Genomic DNA, 22,039 nt, shown 5'->3' on the forward strand with positions numbered 1-22,039 from the left:
GCAGTGGGGAGAGCCTTGGTTAGATCTATTCGCCACCGAAGAGAACGCGCAATGTCAGCAGTTCTGCGCGTTGGAATTTCCAAGGCGGCACTCGCTCGGCGACGCTTTTCGTCACAAGTGGAGTTGCGGTCTGTTGTACGCCTTTCCGCCTATACCACTTCTGCCCAGAGTGCTGAAGAAGATCAGGCACGACCGGGCCCAAGTCATCTTGGTGGCCCCGGATTGGGCACAAAGGTACTGGTATCCCGAGCTACTCAGTATGTTGACCGATCCTCCGATACGTCTGCCCCTTCTGGAGGATCTTCTGTTGCAGCAGCAGGGGACGGTCCTACACCCGAACCTGTCCAGCCTCCACCTCCATGCGTGGAGATTGAGCGGCGGCAGTTGATGCCATTTGACTTGCCTCCTGAAGTCTGTGATATCATTCTGGCAGCCAGGCGTCCCTCCACAAAGACGGTATACGCCTGCCGGTGGAACAAATTTGTGGCATGGTGCACAGCAACGGCTGTGGATCCCCTTTCCGCCCCTCTTTCTGAGGTTCTACTGTTTCTTCTTTCTTTGGCCCGGCAGGGCTCTGCCCTGGGCACCCTGAAAGGTTATCTTGCTGCCATCTCTGCCTTCTTGCGGCTTCCTGATCAGCCTTCTCTTTTCAAGTCCCCTGTAGTTACACGCTTTCTAAAAGGCATTACTCACACGTTCCCTCCTGTCCCTTTTGTAATGCCTCAGTGGGACTTGAATCTTGTTCTCACATTTCTAATGTGTGCTCTCTTTGAGCCTCTTCATAATTGTCCTCTTCGTCTGCTGACGCTTAAGACTGCTTTTCTGGTAGCCATCACCTCGGCTAGACGGGTGAGTGAGCTCCAGGCTTTATCTTCAAAGCCTCCTTTTCTCTCTGTTCATTCGGACAAGGTTGTCCTTCGGCCTCGTCCCTCCTTTCTTCCGAAAGTGGTGACTCCATTTCATCTTGGGCAGTCTGTCACCTTGCCCACCTTCTTTCCGCCTCCGCATCCTTCCAAAGAGGAAGAGAGGCTCCACCGTCTGGACCCAAAACGTGCGCTCTCCTTTTATTTGGACCGCACAAAGCAGTTCCGGGTGGACGACCAACTTTTCGTTGGATACGTGGGTGCTAAGAAGGGGAAAGCTGTGCACAAACGGACCATCTCTCGGTGGGTCGTTTTGTGCATCAAAATCTGTTACTCCTTGGCAAATAAGGACCCTCCTGTTGGGCTGCGCGCCTATTCCACTCGGGCCACAGCGGCTACTACTGCTTTGGGACGGGGTCTCCCTTTGCAGGACATCTGTCAGGCGGCGACGTGGGCTTCGCTACACACGTTTGCCAGGCATTATTGCCTTGACAGCCAAGTCCAGAGGGATGGCTTCTTTGGCCGTTCTGTCCTCCAGGACTTTCTGGTGTGATCTTGGTTCGCAGACCCACCACCGGGGATGGTATTGCTTGGGTATCTATTCTAAGGTGAGGAATCTAACTAACGTGTTTCTTTCAGATGAACAAGTTACTTACCTTCGGTAATGATGTATCTGTAAGAAACATTAGTTAGATTCCTCACCGACCCACCCATCCTCCCCGTTCTGCGAACTGACATCTAGGGTTAAGGTTATCCTTTTCAGGCCCCTAGATTTTATTTTTGGCACCAGTGTCGGTCTTTGCATGGCTCTGCGTTCCTGGCACGGAAAGCTATGTACAAGAACTGACGTCAGCGCGCGAGGGCGGCGTCTAAGTACTCCGACGCCGACGACGGACGCGGAGCCGCAGACGACGCCTAGCGACGCGCAAGGGGTATTGCTGACGAAAAATCTTCCGGATCCAGTCTGACGCCTGGGGATATTCTAAGGTGAGGAATCTAACTAACTAATGTTTCTTACAGATACATAGTTACCGAAGGTAAGTAACTTGTTCTTTAGTTACTGTTGTGATTTTTAAACAATATTTTACTATTTTAAAAGTTGACACTGAGAAACTTTTTCTGATCAAATTACCAGTGTAATCCTATGGAAGGAAATTCGCTTAGCAGTTAAGTGGGGTTATGGTTGCTTTTTCTAGGTCAGTGTTGGATCCTGGTTCCACCACTAGTGTACCACCTGTAAGCAGTTGAGAAACTGCGTTTAAGTTATACAGGTGATTTTTAACGAATATTTATAAGTTTGCAAAATCGACACTTAGAAGAAATTTCACAGAAAAGCAGTCAATGGTTTCCTATGGAAGAAAATTCAAGTTACGGGTAAAGTATGTTCTCGTTACTTTTTTAATCCAGTGCTGGGCTCCCAGGCTCAGTACTGGGACATCTATCTAAAACAGGTAAGTAATTTCGTTTCTACAGTTGGTACGATTTTTAAAGAATATTTGTAGTTTGCAAAAATCGACACTTAGAAACTTTTTCAGCAAAAAGCATGCAATGATATCCTATGGAAGGAAATTCAAGTTACTGGTAAGTACGGTTAAAATTACTTTTCAGGGTCAGTACTGAGCTACAAGATGCAGCACTGAGGTCTCTCCTGATAACAGGTGAGTAAATCGGAATTCGTTGTCCGGCTGATTTTGGATGAATATTTTAAAGTTTCAAAACTCCACACTTCGAACAATTTCCAAGTGAAACCAGTCAATGTTACCCTATGGAAGAAAAGCGAGTTATCGGCTTTTAGGTAAGTACTCGACTGGCAGAGTTAAGGTTCTGGGTATAGTCTCTGGGGTCTCCCAGGGTCAGGTAAGTACAGTTGTTACACCCTCAGCGGCACAGGGGCAGCCGGGTGCAGAGTGAGTTAGGCCCAATGTTATCCTATGGGAGGCAGAGGGCCCTTGGTTGGTGGCTGCTGACTAGCAGGCCACGCGGCTGTGGGAGCTGGGCTCCTGGTCACTTGCTCAGGGCAAATGGGGAAGTAGGTAGGAGTAGAAGTTGCACTACCAGGGCCACTCGGGCAGCTGGGTGCAGGGTGCTTTTGAGCCTTCGGGCGCTCAATGAATTGCTATGGAGAAGCTCAAGGACGAACAAAGGCTGCAAGCTCGGGGACGAAGAATCTTCAGGTGCCACCACCATTTCGAGAGGTAAGTTGGGTAGTTGAAGGATAGGTAGGTTCCCCTGAGTCGGGCACAGGGGGCCGCAGGGCGCCGGGTGCAGGGGTGCCTTTTGGTGTCAGGAAATCTTACCCTCTGTTGATCGCGGTTGGGGGGGTCCCTGGTTCTGAGGCTGCAGGCGTCGTTAGGAGCGTCGGGGTGGGTCCTTGGGTGCCGTATTCGGGACCACAGTCGCCGGGGGGACGTCCTCTGGGTCTTTGTCCACTCCAGCACGGGCCATGCTTGGTGGGTGCAGAGTGTGCAGGGTTTGCAGTTCCGGGCTGATGCCAGCGGCTAGATACTTGCTTTGAGCAGAGCCACTGCTCGTGGGAGTCCCAGGTGCTCAGTCACAAGGTAGCCTGGTCCTCCGGGGTTTGTGAGGTTGCTGACCACAGGAGGTGCCGGGATTTAGCAGGAGCAGGTTCGAGGGTTGACAGGACGGTAGGGCTGGGGCCAAAGCAGTTGGTGTCTTCCTCTTCTTAGCAGCTGCACGGCAGGTCTTCTTTCTTCTTGATCTTCTTTGCTGTTTTAGAATCTGGAATCTCAGGAAGGAATGTTCAGGGTGCCCCTAAATACAAAATGATGGGGCATTACAGGTAGGTAAAGGGCAGGGACCACTAGATCCCTGTCCTGGAGTGGGTACACCCCCTATTCTGTCACTCTCCTGTGGGAGGGGGGCAGTGGCCTAGTCCTGATTGGGTAGGGCTCCCCATCTTCAAGATGGCGAGGGCCCGGAGATGTGCTTCACCTCGCCTCCCCCACATGAGGGGTGGGGTTGGCAGGGCTGGCACATTCCCCTGTCCTTACTTGGAGTTTCCGGACAGTCTTCCCGCCAGAGTGGGGGTTTAGAACCGGTAGGGGCCAGTTGCTGAGTACAGCAAGTGGCCTGGAGAAGCTCACAAAAGCGGCATGCCTTTGAAGCCTTCCTTGCCCATCCTGGGGGAGGAGACCTTGCACCTCGCCCAGGATGTGCATTGTTGCAGGCCAAGGAGAGCGGGTGGCTCCCTACCCAGGGGTCCAGCAATATGTCTGCTGTGTGGCAGCCTAGATAGCCCCTCAGACTAGATGTGGATTGTAGGTTAGGTTCAAGGGGTATCTCTAAGATGCCCTCTGTCGTGCATTGTACATTAAATCCCACACTGGCATCAGTGCGGGTTTAATGTGCTGAGAAGTTTGATACCAAACTTCTCAGTCTTCACTATTGCCATCACTTTGCTGTGGAGTTTGTGTTTCACGAGCTCCCAGCACCATATAACTGGCAGCACTGCACTTACAGTGCCCAGGAATGGACCTGGGTACTGTAGGGGCAGAGGGCTCATGCTCCTGTGCCCACACCACTGGCATAGGGCACCCAGCTAGAGGGGTGGCTGATGTATGCCAGGGCAGTGAAGGTTGTGGGCATGGCACAGATGTGTGCCATGTCGACTCTGTTTTGTCTTGTATCCAGACACTCAGCCTGCAAGGGCAGTGTATTTGTGTTAGGGTACAGTGCCTCTAAGGGTGGCACAATAAGTGCTGCAGCCCTTAGAGGCCTTCCCTGGTCAAAAGGCCCTGGGTCCCTAGGGTACCATTTACCAGGGGCTGACATGTGGCCAGGGTTTGTCAATTTGGGTTTTAGGATTTAGGGAAGGAACATAGGCCCTGGGCACCTGATTGGCAGGAGTCCAGGGCACACTCAGTCAAAGTACATTCAGCAATTCAGCAAAAAGTGGGGGCATACCATGCAAGAAAGATGGCACTTTCTCACATGAACATCTTAAATTTCTCTTTTCGCAGAAGGGTATTGAGAAGGCGTAAATCTAGGGTTGAGTGGAGGCCTCTGTCCTGTATCGGCACCAGAAAAAAGTGGGAATAACTACCACACCCTAGTTCTAGCATTGGATACCCTCTCGATGGCTCCTTAGGTCTAAAGTGCCTGCACATCCTGTTGGAGTGAGGCGAGATGGTGCTCCGTCAGCAGTTCATGAAATGGTGGCAACTGCTAGGGTTTGTCCACAAATTGTAGGGCGTACCCCTTCTGCATGATCTGAGGCACCCACTTGTCTGATATAATGGCAGTACTTTGGGGCAGGGGTGCCTGATGCTGCTGCCAATGGAATGGCTTTGCTGGATGGAGGGCACGCTAAAGAGGTGCTGAGGTGGCCACTGGGGCGGGGGGACTGGGCAGCATGCTGGGTCTGGCTCAAGACGTCCTTTTTGGTGTCCGAGGCCCCATCCTCGAAAGGACTGTGCGGATGTTGCACAGGGTAGGGCAAATACTGTGGACGCCTCCAGTTGCCACTTATGCAGTCCTGGTAGGGGCAAAAGTACTGTTGCAGCTGGGTCAATGGGGGAAAGCCAAGGTATCTGGCATTGACTCTGCTGTCACGGAAGCGCTTGTGCGCCTCATTAGCCTGGTCGCCAGATAAGCTGGAGCTATCAAAGGGCATGTCAGTCAGTGATGGCTGGACACCCCTCGAGAACCTAGTGGACTGTAACAAAGCATGGCGACCGTACCATCGTAGAAGCCATGATTCTACCCAGGGAGTCTGTGGTGTCCAGTCTGCACCAGATGGACACTTTGCTGCTTCTCTCGCCATCCACGAAGGCTTGGTTGAGGAGGGCACTGCCCTCCGGCAGCGTAAGAAGCGGCTTCGCAACATAGTTCCACGACATTTGGGAGTATTGGCCAAGAGGCATGCAGTGTTCAGCGACTGTAAAGCTGGTGGAAGCGAAAATGCACTCCCCAAAGGTGTCTAGTCTCTTGGATTGCCTATCAGGTGGAGTGGTAGAGAACGCGCTGGGATTGACCTTTGCAGTGGAGGCCTGCACCTCCAGGCTTTCCAGGAATGGCATGGGAGAGGAAGGCTTGGTCTCCTGAGGCAGGATGATGCTGACCGGCAATCGTTCGGTGCACATGTTGCTCCTAGAGGGATGTCAGTGAGGACTTTGTTGAAGGAGAGCAAGAACTTTTTGGGGGGGTTTGGGGAGGGGGCTGCCCCAGATTGAAGCACCTCTGTCAAAATATTAGACTTGACCTCGACAGCAGGCAGCTGGAGGTTGAGGATCTCCGCCACTCTGCACATCACCGTGGTGAAGGACATGCCTCTTCCAAACCCTGGCCCAGTGGGGAAAAATTGCCTGGGGAGGTGTCCAAGCCACTGGCGTCACCTAGCTCCTTGTGCCAATTCTCCTAGTTCGGGTCGTTCTCAAGGAATCATACACCATCTCCCCCTTCTGGATGGTAGGGCTTGTCAATGGGAGAAGTTTTGTGGTAGGGCCTGGATGGGGCTGAGGCGGCACAAGATTGGTGTCTGGGATGACAATAGGCTCGTCGTCAAGCTTTGCTGAGTGGATCGGAGCTGGGGCATTCTGGGAATGGGTCCTGATAACTCTGCTGGAGTTGTCTAGGAACCCGCTGACTGTAATCCAGCATGGGCACCTCTGCCATGTGGGTCTCGAAGTTTCGCCTGATGGAGTCACTGGTGGTCCAAACATAGCATGCATGGTGTTGTAGAACTTTTTTTATTGCATGGGTATCGTTCTGGCTCTGGAAAACTTTGGGCTGCGTGGGGCAGACTTGGACGCTGGCTCCACAGGTGGAGTGTGGGAGCAGGGCCTAGAAGCACATGGTCAAGTGGTTGAAGCCAAAAAGTACTTTGACTTCTTGTGCATCTTAGACTTGCCAGACTTCGTCCTCGCAATACTGCAGTCAGTGAAAGCTGCTCTGATTGCTGGGGAGAGCTGGCCACGCAACTCTGGAGAGTGAACCTGTGCTTGCCTGACACTGCCACGTGTACCACGAGCAACCAGACTTCTAGCAGTATCTGATCCCGCAAGTGCCCACTCTGAGGGCACCCACTGTAAAGCTGAATGCTTCAGGATCGTGTAAGACTTGAACTAGGATCTTGGGGCCCCAGAGTATTTGCTGCTGACGGTGCTGCGGCACCATAGATCTTTTGACTAAAATCCTAAGGAGTCGAAGGGAACTCTGGAATACAACCTAATGGTGTGCATCCCCTGGATGCGGCCACCAGTGAATGGGGAATAAACCTGCGCATGATACGTGAAGCAGAGTGGGACAGGGATTTTCCTGACCAATACAACCAACTCCCCTCCACTCTCAGCTACACCACTCCGCTCCCCAGACGAAGCCTTGAGTGCTTGACCACAGCTACCACTGAGAGTAAAGTGAAGAAGGGGTGCTTGGCCCAGTGAGCGGGGTCCATATTAGATCAGACCCCGGACATCAGGAGTAAAAGATCTTGACCACAAATGGTGGGCTCAGTAGCCCCTGTGTGCCCCGTAGCCCTCTGAAAGGGGGATCTGACAGTGGAGATCAGAGGGCTCTGGTCTCTTGCAGTAACCCGGCTCCATATAAGCCTTATGGAGCTTTGGGCCGTTCACCTAGCATTGAATACCTTCCTGTTGTCCAAGGAATGACCAGTGCAAGTTAACACCGGCAACACCACCATCTTCCTCATTGTGTTCACTTCAGCTCTTTGCGTGATTGAGCTCCAGACTTTCAGTGCAGCTGCCTTACACCACCTAATTTGACATATTTTTCTTTACATAAATTAATTTACCAATCCATCATCATCCCAGGATTCTTTTCCAAACCTCACCTCTTGAAACTGAAAGAGAGACCTTCATTGACTGAACTCCAAAAGAGCCTTGGACTTTTACACATCTTACACCAAAGACCATTAAGTGGATGATCAGTTTTGTGTGGGGTTCTACAGGGCTAATAAAGACAAGGCAGTGCGGAAAAGGACTCTGCCAAGGTGGATAGGCCTGCATTTAGATCCGATGTGCATTTCCCAAGAAGCAGGCCCTGGAAGCTCAAAGGGCTCATTCCACCAGGGCCAAGGCTGGCACAACTGTCCTGGCAAGCGGACTAACTGTTCTTGACATCTGTCTGGCCACAAAGTGGGCCTCAGCACACACATTCACAAAGCACTACTGATGGAAAAGTCAGCACTACTGACGGGAATGACATTTTGACCATTCGGTCCTCGACTTTATGGTTTGAGCCCCTTCCACCTTTAAGAGATACTGCTTCAATCTCTTTTCTAAAGGTGGGGAATCTGCGGTTTATATCTATCCCTCAGAAGAACTAGCTACTACCTATGTCAACGTTCTTTCTGGTGGATCCTCTAACTGCAGGTTCCGCACTGGCCTTCCACCTCTTTTTTTTTTTTTCTTTCTGGGAATAGCCTCCTTTTACTGCCTAAAATGCTTCCATGTACAGGCGGCACACTGACCCCTTCAATTGTTTTTTGCTCGGTGTCCAATGGAGCAAAGACAATTGAGCAACTGCTGTCGGTGCGCAATGGTGGGGCTTATATGCGGCTCCACTGTGTATCTTCTGGGGTGCAGTGATGCCAACACATACCTGCACGACTCCACCTAGCGATGCACAAAAGCAGTGGTGTGAAAACTTTCAGACCCAGTCTGACCCCTGGGGAAAATTTACTAAAGGTGGAAAAACTACAGTTAGAGTGATCACCAGAAAGAGAATTACCAGAGGCAAGTAAATTGTTTATCTCACCAAGCATCCCACTCCAGAGAGCTTTATTCTGCCAGCCTCAACCTATAAGGTGAATCGTAAATAATTTCCAAATAATCCTCCAGACCGGTAATTCAAGATGATTGAGGTGTTAGGTATTCACATGTTTTCCACTACTAGTCTAGTATTGCTATCTGTAAAGGTTTTTATTTGCTGCGTCACTGTACACAGGCCCTTTGGGATATAGCCAGCGAGATCTTGCCAGCAGTCCCAAAAGACCCAACTATTCATGGCAGTCAAGACGTGGACAAGTAGTTTATCGGCGCCGGTCTGGGTACTAAGGATTACTTGAGGATGGCAGTCAGTAATACTGCTGTACTTTGTCGACTTGATTGGATGCATTCTACAGGTCTCTCTGGTGATGTATAGGCCTTCCTTATTAATATGCCCTTTGATAGGACCCACCTTTTCAGTGTATAGGCAGATTCTGCGCTGGAGAACCTTAAGGACAGTTGAACTACAGTGCTTTTCTTGGGCCTGCTTTAGTTTGCAAAACAGTCCCTGCATCATTTCATGAAGTTAAGGGGCTACTACAGAGGGCTTGCATATAGGTAGAGTTAGCCTTCCCAGCCAGTGCAGCAGACATGCCAGTCCTTTTGAGGCCATGGACGAGGGTCTGACGGGCAGCGTAAAGGCCAGCATGGGAATCAGTCCTCCAGTTTGGTGGTAGTGGGATTCACGGCTAATCTGGACCATCAGCAGCTGAATGCCTTCCTGTGAAAGAATGCATTCAAAAGGCTCACTCTCGCCCAGATCTATCTGCTCAGGATCCGGGTGACTGGATGTTGTCCTTGGACCTTCAGGACGTGTATTTTAATGTAAGTTATCTGCTTATTAAGGTAGTCTAGAAGCACTTTTAGTTTGCCGTGCTTCCCTACGGCGTCACCAGTACGGTCCGTGTTCACAGAAGTGATGCCGGTGGTCACTGTCCACCTTTTGGAAGTCAGGGATACCAGTATATCCTTACCTTAACCTAGCTGTTGAAAGTGGACCCTCCACACAGCTAGTTGGCGACAACGTCCGGACTACGACTAACATCTTAACTTCATTGGCATTCACGATCAATGAGCCGAAGCCCCACTTGACTCCCTCTCGTAGGCTTCCTTTCATTGGAGTAATCCTGGACACTGGTGTTCAGGGCTTCCCCTCTGCTGAAAAAAGCTGGGACCTTTGGACTAAGATGCTGATGTTTCAGGCTCCATCATCGCGAGAGCAGCTCTAAGACATTTTGGACTCTGCCTCCTGCATTCTCCTAGTCCGCTACGACGGATGGCACCTGCGTGCTCTGCAATAGGCCCTGAAGTTCCAGTGAGTCTAACATCAAGGCAGTCTGTTTGATGTCCTCTAGGTCTCGATGGAGGTGGCTCGAGTCATGTAGTAGTGGATGCTTGAATGCAATTGGTCTAGCAGCAGGCCCTTCTCCACCCCGAGCTGATGGTAGTTATCGATGCATCTCTCTTCAGTTGGAGAGGTCATCTATGGGAGTTGGAGACCACTGGTCTGTGGCTGAGAACCGTCTCTCCATTAGTCTGCTGGCCATCAATTCAGGTGAGGCTGCTGCAGGTTATCGGGGACAAAACCACTGCCACGAGGAACTGTAAAAAAAGGGCATAGTAGGGTCCTTCTACATCTTTGGAGGTGGCTTGAATGTCAAGATGTCTTCACAAGTGGTGACTACCTACCTCCCAAAGTGGTGCAAAGCATCTTTCCACCGTGATGAGATCCTTGGCTAAATCTTTTCACCATTGTCAAACGTGCAGTGTCAAAGGCCCTACTCTGCCGACGAGAATTCAAAAGAGGTTCAAGAATTACTAGGTCCAAGTTATCCCGGACCTTCTTGGCATGAGCATCTGACCTCTACTCAGGCTGCCACTTTGCAAAGGCCTCCTGTGTCGGGAGCAGGGCAGAGACCTCTACCCAAATTTGTGCAATCAACATTTACGTGCATGGAGTTGAGCTGGAGCTATTGAAATAAGTTTGATTTTCCGCCTGAAGCGGTTAATGTCATCCTTGTTGCCAGGCACTCTTCCACAGTCTATTTATGTGAGGCATTGGGAAACATTTGTGGGCTTGTGTTGACAAGCAAAGTTGTTGGAAGTTATTTTGTTTAATATTTAGCCAGCAATTTCCTGGAGTCTGCAGTGTTAAACGTTATTTGTCTACCCTTTTGGCCTTTGTATGTTTGCCAGACCAACCATCATTGTTGAAATCACCTGTTGTGATGAGATTTATTAGTTTTGACATGCATGTTTCTTCCCGAATCCTCTCTGATGCCAAAGTGGGCCCTTAACATGGAATTGACATTTCTCATATGTTCGTCCTTAGAGTTGCATAGCTGCTCGTTGCATCCTCTGACTTTAAAGACCGCTTTCCTTGTGATTACGTCAGCGTATTGCATGCAGCTTTCAACTTTTGCATGTTCTTTTCCTGAACAAGTTGGTGCTTAGTACTCAGATGGTATTCTTGCCAAAAGTCGTGGCTCACTTCCATGTCGGGCAATCCATCACTCTACTTCTATTCTGCAACTGGATCCCAAAAGGGCTTTAAGCTTTTACATTGGTCATACCAAGGGTCATCTAGTGGACGATCACCTTTCTGAGAGATTTTCCAGAGCAAGGAAGGGGAGCTGTGCAGAAAATCTTGTTGATGTGGGTAACCTTGTGCATTAAGATCTGCTGCCAGAAAGCAGCCTATGGAAGTTCTGAGAGCCCAGTACACCAGGGCCAAGGCTCCTATTACTGAGTTGGTTTACAGAGTGCCTGCCCTTGACAGCTTCTAGGCTGCAATGTGGGTGTCTGTGTAAACGTTCAGTTACACAGAATATTCACTAGAAAGTGTTATAGAAGGTAAGAAACTAGTTCATTTCCGCAGAAGGGAAACGTGTCGGATCAGAGTCTGAGAAGGAAGAGGCAAGTCGGTCTCATTCCACCTTTTTTGATGAAGTAATGGAGGATGTCTTAGTTGGACAATATTCCAAAGAGTCGTTTATACTTATGTCTGCATTCCTTTAGTTGCCTTAATAGGATACATATTTTTAAGCTGATCTTTGTAATATTTCCCTAAAGTTTTGCAGAATGTTTCCGCCTGTTCCGTTGGTGTGTGACGTTAATAATTATATTTTTTTTTAGAGAATTAACATTTGAGACTCAATATGTATTGCTAGTCCTTCTCGTACAATGTTCCTACCTGCCAATTATATTGGTTTGTCCTTCTTTCATGTACAAGGTGTGTTCTCCATTTCATGTTTCATTGGAAATAACATTGCCTATATTTCCCACTTCCTTTCCATCATTCGTGCCTGTATAAAAGTTCTGCTGAAACTGATTTTATTGGGCATACCACCATGAACGGACGAAACGCGTGTTGGGTGGGGATGTCTATGTGATGACTTTTTTGGTTTTTTTAACAAATTGAAGCAATGAGAAAATAAAAGGGACTTTTTTTTAGCAATCCATATAGTGGTGGACGGTTCCTTTAACTTTTGTAATTGGATGCTTAATCTGTGTACTTTCAATTCATTTTGAAGGAGGATCCTTTGTTTGGGGGGGGGGGGGGTCTGTCTAGTTCACCAGGGATGGCATTGTGATGTGCACTCCTGTTAAATCTGTAATTATATAATAAGGGCAACTTTTGACTTGCACTGTAACTCCCCGTAAAGTACATTGGAATTGCCACAGCCGCCAAGCCCTAGTATTGTGAGTGTTAATTACTTTCTTCATTGAAAGAGAATCGATTGCCATTCTGTTTCCTCGTTTGTGAAATGTAATAATATCTTTTGTTTTGCCTCTATTTCCTTGTGTAGTTCATTGTCGTGTCCCTGAAAGATGGAATGTTCAACAATGCTAATGTGTTGTTCAAGACTAAATTTGTGGATGGCGTTTCCACAGTTGCGAGATTTGCACAGAGTCAAAATGGAACCGTGGGCTCGGCCCAGAGAGCAGACAAGTCGAAATCTAAAGGGAAGAAGAATTGATCACACTCCTGCTTCAAATACACTTGTGCAGGCAGCATCTGCTGGCCAGGAATGTGCACTTTCAAGATTTAAAATGAATAATGTGTGTGTAACAAGCCCTCGGAGTTTAGGGCAGAACTAAAATGGGAAGTTCAGACGTTGGTTCATCCTCTTATAAAGATATCTGTAGCTATTTCATGTTTTTATGTTGTCTCGTCTGGTTACCCTCCCGCTTCATGTTGTGCTTTTCTACAAATATCTAGTTTTAAATGTTCTCTTTTTAAACTATTTATCTTGCTTCCCTGTCGCCTTGTTTAATATACTTCATCATGTTTGTGGAGAGCCGTCCACTCGCATGTCCATGCTGAAGTGTTTTTGCCTCGTGATCTGTCTGGACATAGAGAAATATAAGAAACGATTCTTGTACATGTATGTGATTGAATAAGAAACATGTGTAATTATGTAAATATGGGCTGGAAAGCCAAACCACAGCAACTGATCGGTGTTTTTTTGGGAAGAAACTGATTGTTAACTTTTGATATTGACAGTTGAATGGTGTATTGAATTCCAGCAGTAAGTTTGTTCTGTGTAAAGAGAAATTGCGCATGCGTGGAATTGAGTCAAGCACGCTGTTCAGGTAGTCGTCTGCACTTGTACATAGCTCACAATGTATAGCCAAATGTATTCTACTAGCTCTACGTAGTATTTTATCCGTAAAGTTTTCACTTTTTTACGTTAATAAATGAAATGTCTCAAACAGTTTAGTTTTATGCACATTTGTCAACTTTTTTATATTTTGAAAATGCATTGTCTACATGACGTTTAAACAGGTAGATTGAGCCATGTCCTTGGTTGTCATCGTGCTGTAATCTGAATATGTTAACGATTATGTAAACTCGTGTTTTTTATTCCGTAGCAACAATGGCTGAAAATGTTTTCTTCTTCACAAAATGAATCGAAATTTGCCCAGCATGAGTGACGGTAAGTTACAATTCTATTAAGGACATGGAGGCGAGGATTATCTTCGCTTTATTCTCTATATAAGCTTTCCAGCAGCCAGAAAAGCAATATGAATGATTTTATCCCAACAACATAGGGAACAAAGATCATTAAAACCAGAAAAAAAGAGAACAAGTCTGCATCCAGGCTACAACTCCCATGAGTCCATAGGGTATAACAGCACAATAGTCGCTTTACTGTGTCCACAGCACATAGAAAGGCTCCTCCATCTTGGATGTCCCTCCTCTTTCTTCGCGCGAGTAACACCACAGTGTCACTGGTCTTGCTTGGAGCCGTCATTGCCTAAAACAGAGATAGACCATGTAAGATTCTCCTAGATAAAACCGTCTGGTAAATCTCAACATCACATTGGTTCAAGAGAAATGGAACATTCCAGACCCAAGTAACAAACATCAGGAAATGAAAATTGATTACTTACGCCCATACGGGTGGGTTCGTACAAATTTGTGCCGTGGGAGGGATAATCCTCGCCTCCTTGTCCTTAATAGAATTGAAACTTACCGTCACTCATGCTAGGCAAATTTCGATTCTATGGCAGGACCGAAGGCTTTGATTATGCTAGTTCAAAGCTTACTTACCACTAAATAAACAACATCCACAACCCGGTTTGAAATAAAACCGCTTAAAGGTGGAATCCGAGGACCAATCCGCGGCGCGAATCAAATCCTCTAAGCGGGCTCCCAGGGAAAAAGCCTTAGAAGCCATTGCACCCCTAGCTGAATGAGCTCCAAACTGTTTCGTATCGATGCCCGTTTCTTGCATGACCCATCGCACCCACCCAGCTATGGTGGGGAAGGAGACTGCCTTGTGCTATTTCCTTAAGGCAATAAAGAGTTGGCATTCACCCGAAGGGCGAAATTCTAGAGCCATATCCTCATAAGCCTTGAGACACACACAACTTGGGGACATCCAAAAAGGCTGGGTACGAGATCGTTCTTGAAGAGGACTTAGTACGGCAACCCACTGCGAACGTAACCCCCCCTGAGGCGAAAAAACCCTCGTCGAAATGTCCAGTGCACGCACATCCGAGACCCTGCGACAGGAAATCAGGCACAAAAGCATGGCCAATTTGGCCGAAGGTTCTTTCAAAGAAAGGTACTTATTGGGCTGCCAAGAAAGGAAGAGATTTAATACCAGATTGACGTCCCATAGGACAGAATAGCGCGGATCTGAAAAAAACACGTTCGTTAGATTCCTCACCTTAGAATATCCCCAGGCGTCAGACTGGATCCGGAAGATTTTTCGTCAGCAATACCCCTTGCGCGTCGCTAGGCGTCGTCTGCGGCTCCGCGTCCGTTGTTGGCATCGTGCGCCGGAATGACGTCGTCGGAGTACTTAGACGCCGCCCTCGCACGCTGACGTCAGTTCTTCTTTTTTCCGCGCCAGTAAGCGCCGATCCGGGAGAGCTACCCCTTTTTAGTCTTTTTTGACTAAAATATGTTTGACTCTTTTGTCACTGTCTCGACATCTGGTGCCGGTAGGATGCCTGGTTTCAAGGCTTGCGACGATTGTCATCGACTGATGTCGGTGACCGATCACCACCGCCGGTGCCTCTACTGTTTGGGCCTCGACCACGACGCGGAGTCGTGTTCCGACTGCAAGGCCCTGACCTCGAAAGCTAGGCGGGAGCGGTCCCGCAAGCTTCTCCGTGCCCCTCTCGATCCCGGTCCAGGAGGAAGTCCAAGGATCGGTCGCGGAGCCGCAGTCGACACCATCGATCGTCTGGCTCTTCGGGTAAGTCCAAGCGATCCAAGAAGTCCAAGAGGCAACATCGCTCATCGGACTCCCCTCACCGGTCGCACGACTCGGCCGAGGGCCCGGGTGGTTCCACCCCCACGGCTCCGTCGGAGCCGCAGGCGCCGCGCAAGTCCCCATACCCGCCGGTCCCTGGGAGTGACGCGATGCCGGCGGAGATCAGTGCCTTCCTCTCGGCCATGAGGGGCCTGGCTCCGCCGTCGACGCCCGCTGGTGCGCCTTTGATGCCCTGCGGACTCGACTGGGCGTCCTTGCGTGCCGGCGGCTCATGCCCCAGCGCCGTCGGAGGCCGCTGGGCCCCCGTTGACGCCGGTCGACCTCGTCACGCCTCCTCCGCCGGCATAGACACCGGTGTCACCTCCGACGCCGACTCCGGTCGACGTCGTTCCCCGGTTAAGCCCCGGTGCGGACGCGGCACCGGTGCGGCGTCCATCGACGCCACATCCGGCACCGCTAGGGACACGATTTGTCTATCGTCCGGTTCCGATCATTCCTCCTGTTTACCAGGAATCGGATGACGGGGGCGACTGGGAGGGGTCTGAGGACCCTATGACCCTCCAAGGTCAACTTTCTCAGGACTGGGCAGATGAACTGGGGGAGGCCAGTGGTCTGGATACCTCACCGGACACTGGATTCATCTCTCCTCCGACTGTGGCTTCGGAGGAGGGTGCAGCTTTTTCTGTGGTGCTGCGCAAGGCGGCGGAAGCATGCTCCACTGAGCCTCTGCTGCCATTCAATGAGACCCTCACTGACGTTCTGCAGGGCACCTGGTCCAAGCCCTCCACAGTCCCTCCTGTGGATAGGAACGTTGCCAGGCGCCACCGCCCTGCTCCGAGCAACCCCAGTTTTCTGTCCCAACACCCCACCCCCGAGAGTCTGGTTATCCAGGCCTCTACCTCCCAATCCTCCTTCCCGACCGCTCCTCCGGACCGGGATTCCAAGAGACTGGAACAGTTCGGTAAGAAGCTGTTCTCCTCGCTCAGTTTGGGCTTGTGGTCTTTAAACACCGCCTGTCTCTTGGACCGTTTTTCCCACTCTCTGTGGGATACAGTGGAGGACGTGCTACCGCTGTGTCCGGAGGAGGCCCAGACACGTCTCTCCCAATCTTTGGCCGATGGGAGAGATGCGGCACGTCATGCAATCCGATGTGGACTTGACACTACGGACTCGCTGGGTAGGGCGATTTCTACCACGGTGGCGCTTAGACGTCACGCCTGGCTGCGGTCCACGTCATTTTCCGGGGATGTCCAGAGCACTCTCATGGACATGCCTTTCGATGGCACTCGCCTTTTTGGTGAGAAAGTGGACAGTGCGCTGGCTCGCTTTAAGGACTCCCGGGCTACGGCCACGTCCTTGGGCCTCTAGGCCCCGCGGCCACAAACTTCTGCTTTTCGCTCCTTTCGTGGCCAAGGAAGGGGCTCCTCCTCCTCACGTCCGCCTAGCCACCGGCCGCAGAACCAGCCTGCACGCGGTCGCGGACGTGGTTTCCGACGAGGCGGTAATGGAGGACGACGTGGTGAGTCCACATCCACCCCGGCAGCATCCGCCTCAAAGCCTTCCTAGTCCAAGCTTTCAGGCCCATTCCTCGCCAGTGGGAGGCCGGGTTCGCCATCACCTGCTCCACTGGCGTACCATCACTTCGGACAGGTGGGTGCTGCAATCGTCCGAAGGGGCTACTCCCTCCCCTTCGAGACGACCCCTCCAGCCATGCCACCGCAGCACCACCGTATCTCGGAGGATCATTTGAATCTCCTGCGAGTGGAAGTTTCGGTCCTCTTGGCCAAAGAGGCCGTCGAGCGCGTTCCGAACCCAGAAGTAGGTCGTGGTTGTTATTCCCACTACTTTCTGGTTCCCAAGAAGGGCAAGGGAGGCCTACGCCCTATCTTGGACCTCAGGAACGTCAATGCCTTCTTCCGGAAGGAACGGTTCAAAATGTTAGCTTTGGCTCAGGTTCTAGCTGCCCTCGACCCTGGAGACTGGATGGTAGCGTTGGACTTGCAGGATGCATATTTCCACATCCCTGTCCTGCCGGCCCACCGGCGTTACCTGCGGTTCACGGTGGGTCAGGAGCACTTTCAGTTCACCGTGCTCCCCTTCGGCCTCACCAGTGCCCCTCGGGTGTTCACGAAAGTGATGGCGGTGGTCGCAGCTCATCTGCGCAGATCAGGGGTTCCAGTCTTCCCCTATCTCGACGACTGGTTGTTGAAGGCGGGCTCGCCCCGGGCAGTCGTCTTCCACCTCCAGACTACGGCGGATCTCCTGCATTTGCTGGGGTTTTCCATCAACGTGCCAAAGTCACACCTGAGCCCCTCTCAGAAGCTCCTCTTCATCGGAGCGGTTCTCGATTCGGCGCAGTTCCGGGTTTATCCACTGGAACAGCGGGTCCGGGATATACAGGCCCTAATTCCTATCTTTCGGCCTCTATCCTGGGTTTCGGTCAGTCTAGTGATGCGGCTTCTGGGGCTGATGGCCTCCTGCATCCTACTAGTGCATCACGCCAGGCGGCGCATGCGGGCTCTGCAGTGGGACCTGAAGTTTCAGTGGGCCCAGCATCACGGTAACCTGTCCGACCATGTCTTGATGTCAGAGGGCACTGCACAGCAGTTGCAGTGGTGGCTCACGGACCGCGATTGGGTCAAGGGCAAGAGCCTCTCCCTTCCCCAACCGGAGCATGTCGTAGTGACGGACGCGTCCCTCCTGGGATGGGGTGGCCATATGGGAGAGGCGGAGATCAGAGGCCTCTGGTCTCCGGCGGAGTCTCGTCTCCACATCAACTTGTTGGAGCTGAGAGCGATCCGACTTGCACTGAAAGCCTTCCTTCCCTCTGTCAGGGGAAGTGTCGTGCAGGTGTTCACGGACAACACCACCGCCATGTGGTATTGCAACAAACAGGGCGGGGTGGGGTCGTGGACCCTTTGTCAGGAGGCTCTGCGCCTCTGGACATGGCTGGAACACCAGGGCGTCACCCTAGTGGTTCAACATCTGGCCGGCTCTCTGAACGCCAGAGCAGACAAACTCAGCCGCCGGTGCATGATGGATCACGAATGGCGTCTGAACTCCGAAGTGGCGCAAGGTCTCTTTCAGCAGTGGGGAGAGCCTTGGTTAGATCTATTCGCCACCGACGAGAACGCGCAATGTCAGCAGTTCTGCGCGTTGGAATTTCCAAGGCGGCACACGCTCGGCGACGCTTTTCGTCGCGAGTGGAGTTGCGGTCTGTTGTATGCCTTTCTGCCTATACCACTTCTGCCCAGACTGCTGAAGATCAGGCACGACCGGGCCCAAGTCATCTTGGTGGCTCCGGATTGGGCACGAAGGTACTGGTATCCCGAGCTACTCAGTATGTTGACCGATCCTCCGATACGCCTGCCCCTTCGGGAGGATCTTCTGTCGCAGCAGCAGGGGACGGTCCTCCACCTGAACCTGTCCAGCCTCCACCTCCATGCGTGGAGATTGAGCGGCAGCAGTTGATGCCATTTGACTTGCCTCCTGAAGTCTGTGATATCATTCTGGCAGCCAGGCGTCCCTCCACAAAGACGGTATATGCCTGCCGGTGGAACAAATTTGTGGCATGGTGCACAGCAAAGGCTGTGGATCCCCTTTCCGCCCCTCTTTCTGAGGTTCTCCTCTTTCTTCTTTCTTTGGCCCAGCAGGGCTCTGCCTTGGGCACCTTGAAAGATTATCTTGCTGCCATCTCTGCCTTCTTGCGGCTTCCTGATCAGCCCTCTCTTTTCAAGTCCCCTGTAGTGTCACGCTTTCTTAAAGGCATTACTCACACGTTCCCTCCTGTCCCTTTTGTAATGCCTCAGTGGGACTTGAATCTTGTTCTCACATTTCTGATGTGCGCTCCCTTTGAGCCTCTTCACAATTGTCCTCTTCGTCTTCTGACTCTTAAGACTGCTTTCCTGGTAGCCATCACCTCGGCTAGACGGGTGAGTGAGCTCCAGGCTCTTTCGTCCAAGTCTCCTTTTCTATCTGTTCATCCGGACAAGGTTGTCCTTCGGCCTCGTCCTTCCTTTCTTCCGAAAGTGGTGACCCCCTTTCATCTTGGGCAATCTGTGACCTTGCCCACCTTCTTTCCGCATCCTTCCAAAGAGGAAGAGAGGCTCCACCGTCTGGACCCAAAACGTGCGCTCTCTTTTTATTTGGACCGCACTAAACAGTTCTGGGTGGACGACCAACGTTTTGTTAGATACGTGGGTGCTAAGAAGGGGAAAGCTGTGCACAAACGGACCATCTCCCGGTGGGTCGTTTTGTGCATAAAAATCTGTTATTCCTTGGCAAAAAAGGTCCCTCCTGTTGGGCTGCGAGCCCATTCTACTCGAGCCACAGCGGCTACTACTACTTTGGGACGTGGAGTCCCTTTGCAGGATATCTGTCAGGCGGCAACGTGGGCTTCGCTACACACGTTTGCCAGGCATTATTGCCTAGACAGCCAAGTCCGGAGGGATGGCTTCTTTGGCCGTTCTGTCCTCCAGGACTTTCTGGTGTGATCTTGGTTCGCAGACCCACCACCGGGGTTGGTATTGCTTGGGTATCTATTCTAAGGTGAGGAATCTAACTAACTAATGTTTCTTACATTTACATAGTTACTGAAGGTAAGTAACTTGTTCTTCAGGGGTAAAGAAAGCCGAATACCCCTCAGAAGCCGACAAAAGGGTGCTCCCCAACCGGGGCCCCATCGACTGGGCAATGAGCCATCAAAATCGCGGACCGAACGGCGTTGATGGAACGGTACGCCAGGCCGTCCGTTGCCAATTATGCCAGAAAATTTAGAATGGGAACTGGGAGAAGTTGGCCTGGCATATGCTGGTCACTAGTTATAGTGGCCACCTTGCACCAGTCCAATTCGACTCTTATGGTAGATAGGTTTAAGACAACCTTTTAAAGAAAGCTATCCTAGTGGTAACTGTGGAGAGCAGCCTTCAGGCTAAGTCTCTGAGGAATGTAAAGCAGCTTGTTTTACCTTATAATCTCTTGAATTACCAAATGAAAAGGACACCCCACAGGTATATATATATGTATTTATTCTTAGATACACTCTACTAATCTCTTTATGAGAGTAGAACCCAGATACACATTCAAATGTCAACACTTCTCAATAAATTAAGCACAAATATGGCTGTAGCCCTAGGGGCGTACCAGACCATATGCTAAAAAAATGGGTTAAACTCGACTTGCAAAATGAAAAAGCCTAGGGCCTTGGGAATCGCTGGGGCTTCACTTCTGCAGTGTTAGCAGGTAAGTAATCAGCCCACGGGAGACGCGTGCAGTGTCTAAACACAGCCGCGGGTTTCCTATTGGTTTCAATGGCGTAAGTCGCGGTATGTATTTTAAAGTTTTAGGGCACTTCGGAGAAGTCAACAAGCAAGCCACTTACAGGGTAAGTATTTCGAGGGCCAACACACACTTGGGCACCGGAGTGCACGAGTTACCTCACCCAGGGAAGCCGGTGCATAGGTGTCTTTTGGTGTCGGGTCGCGATGCTGTTTTCAATGGAGATCACTGAAGACTTGCTGCTTGTGACGACTGGAGAGGTGTCCGCTGGAATCCAAAGATGGATTGAAGTTGAAGAGGACCTGAAAATTGAGGGGACAGAGTTCAAAGTCACTTGCCAGTGACTGGTGGCCAGCAGGATGGATGACCACTGATGTCGCGTCGCTTCAGGTCGTCGATGGTGATTTGTCTCTTAGCTCACGAGGTCCAGGAGAGATCGACGATGACCAGCAGCTGGATTCGGAGGGTCCCACGACATCTGCAGCTGATGGTGTCGGCAACCGGATTGGAGCCAACAAACCTTGGCAACTGCAAGTCTTGTGTGGAATGAAGTTTGACGATGATGCAGACCAGCAAGGTCTGATGGACTTACCCAGCGAGGGTAAGTGAGGGCAGGCCCTGAGCAACCAGGAGAGCCCTTGAAGTCGATGAGAAAGTCTTCGGGTGAGTCACTAGCCAACGGGCAAGCAACCGCGAAGACGCCTTTGCAGGAAAAGTTCCAAAGGAGCCCACGGCCACTCGGGACGAGGTAGGCCGCTGATTTTCGGTACCAGACCTGATAGGGACTTGGACTACAGATGGTCCAAAGCACAAGTTCGTAGAACGTTGTTTAGGGTTTGCACTCGAGATCAGTGCACGGTTCCCTGGTATTGCTGGCCCTTGTCACTCGTGGGGTCCAGATGCCACAGCTTCGCTGGGGACTCAAAATGGCCGTCGAGAGGTCAGGAAATCCGCTACAGGGGACGCAGGGACTTCGGCGGGAGCGGTGAAGTTTGCAACCGTTGATCAAAGTTTCTGGTACCTACCAAGCAGGGGAGTCACTCCTTGACTCCAAGGGAAATTCTTCAGTCTTCCAGAGATAGTGGAACGTCGAAGGGCCAGGATTCTTCTTTGTAGAGCGTCGTCCAGGGTTAATCTGAATTGCATTGGTAATGCTTGGTATCTTATAGGGGAGGAACTAGCTCTATGACCACTCCTCTAGGAGGGTCAGGGTAGTGGGTGGTTACACCCACTTCCCTTTGTCCAGTTTTGTCCAGTTTCGCGCCAGAGCAGGGGCAGGTAGCCCCTGAACCGGTTTGAGCTGGCATATGCACAGAGGAGCCTACTGCTCCCCAGTGCAGGACTTCAAAGCACTCTAGGAGTGCACCCACCCAGCCCCAATACACTAAATCCTGTCTGGGAGGTGGTGACACCTCCCTGTGAC

General features: G+C 50.9%; 1 protein-coding gene across 2 annotated transcripts in view; it reads left to right on the top strand.

The window, feature by feature from the left end:
- SMC2 (structural maintenance of chromosomes 2) overlaps positions 1–13,337 on the top strand; it is a 482,587-nt gene extending 469,250 nt beyond the window's left edge. For both annotated transcript variants that reach the window (XM_085641249.1, XM_085641248.1), the window contains exon 25: positions 12,418–13,337. In XM_085641249.1, coding sequence (XP_085497375.1) covers positions 12,418–12,588 — 171 coding nt within the window. In that variant the 3' untranslated portion in view covers positions 12,589–13,337. The remainder of the gene's footprint in view (positions 1–12,417) is intronic.
- Positions 13,338–22,039: the final 8,702 nt, after the last annotated feature.

Source organism: Triturus cristatus, chromosome 2_2 (assembly GCF_964204655.1).
Source record: "Triturus cristatus chromosome 2_2, aTriCri1.1, whole genome shotgun sequence".
Classification (NCBI taxonomy): Eukaryota; Metazoa; Chordata; class Amphibia; order Caudata; family Salamandridae; genus Triturus; species Triturus cristatus.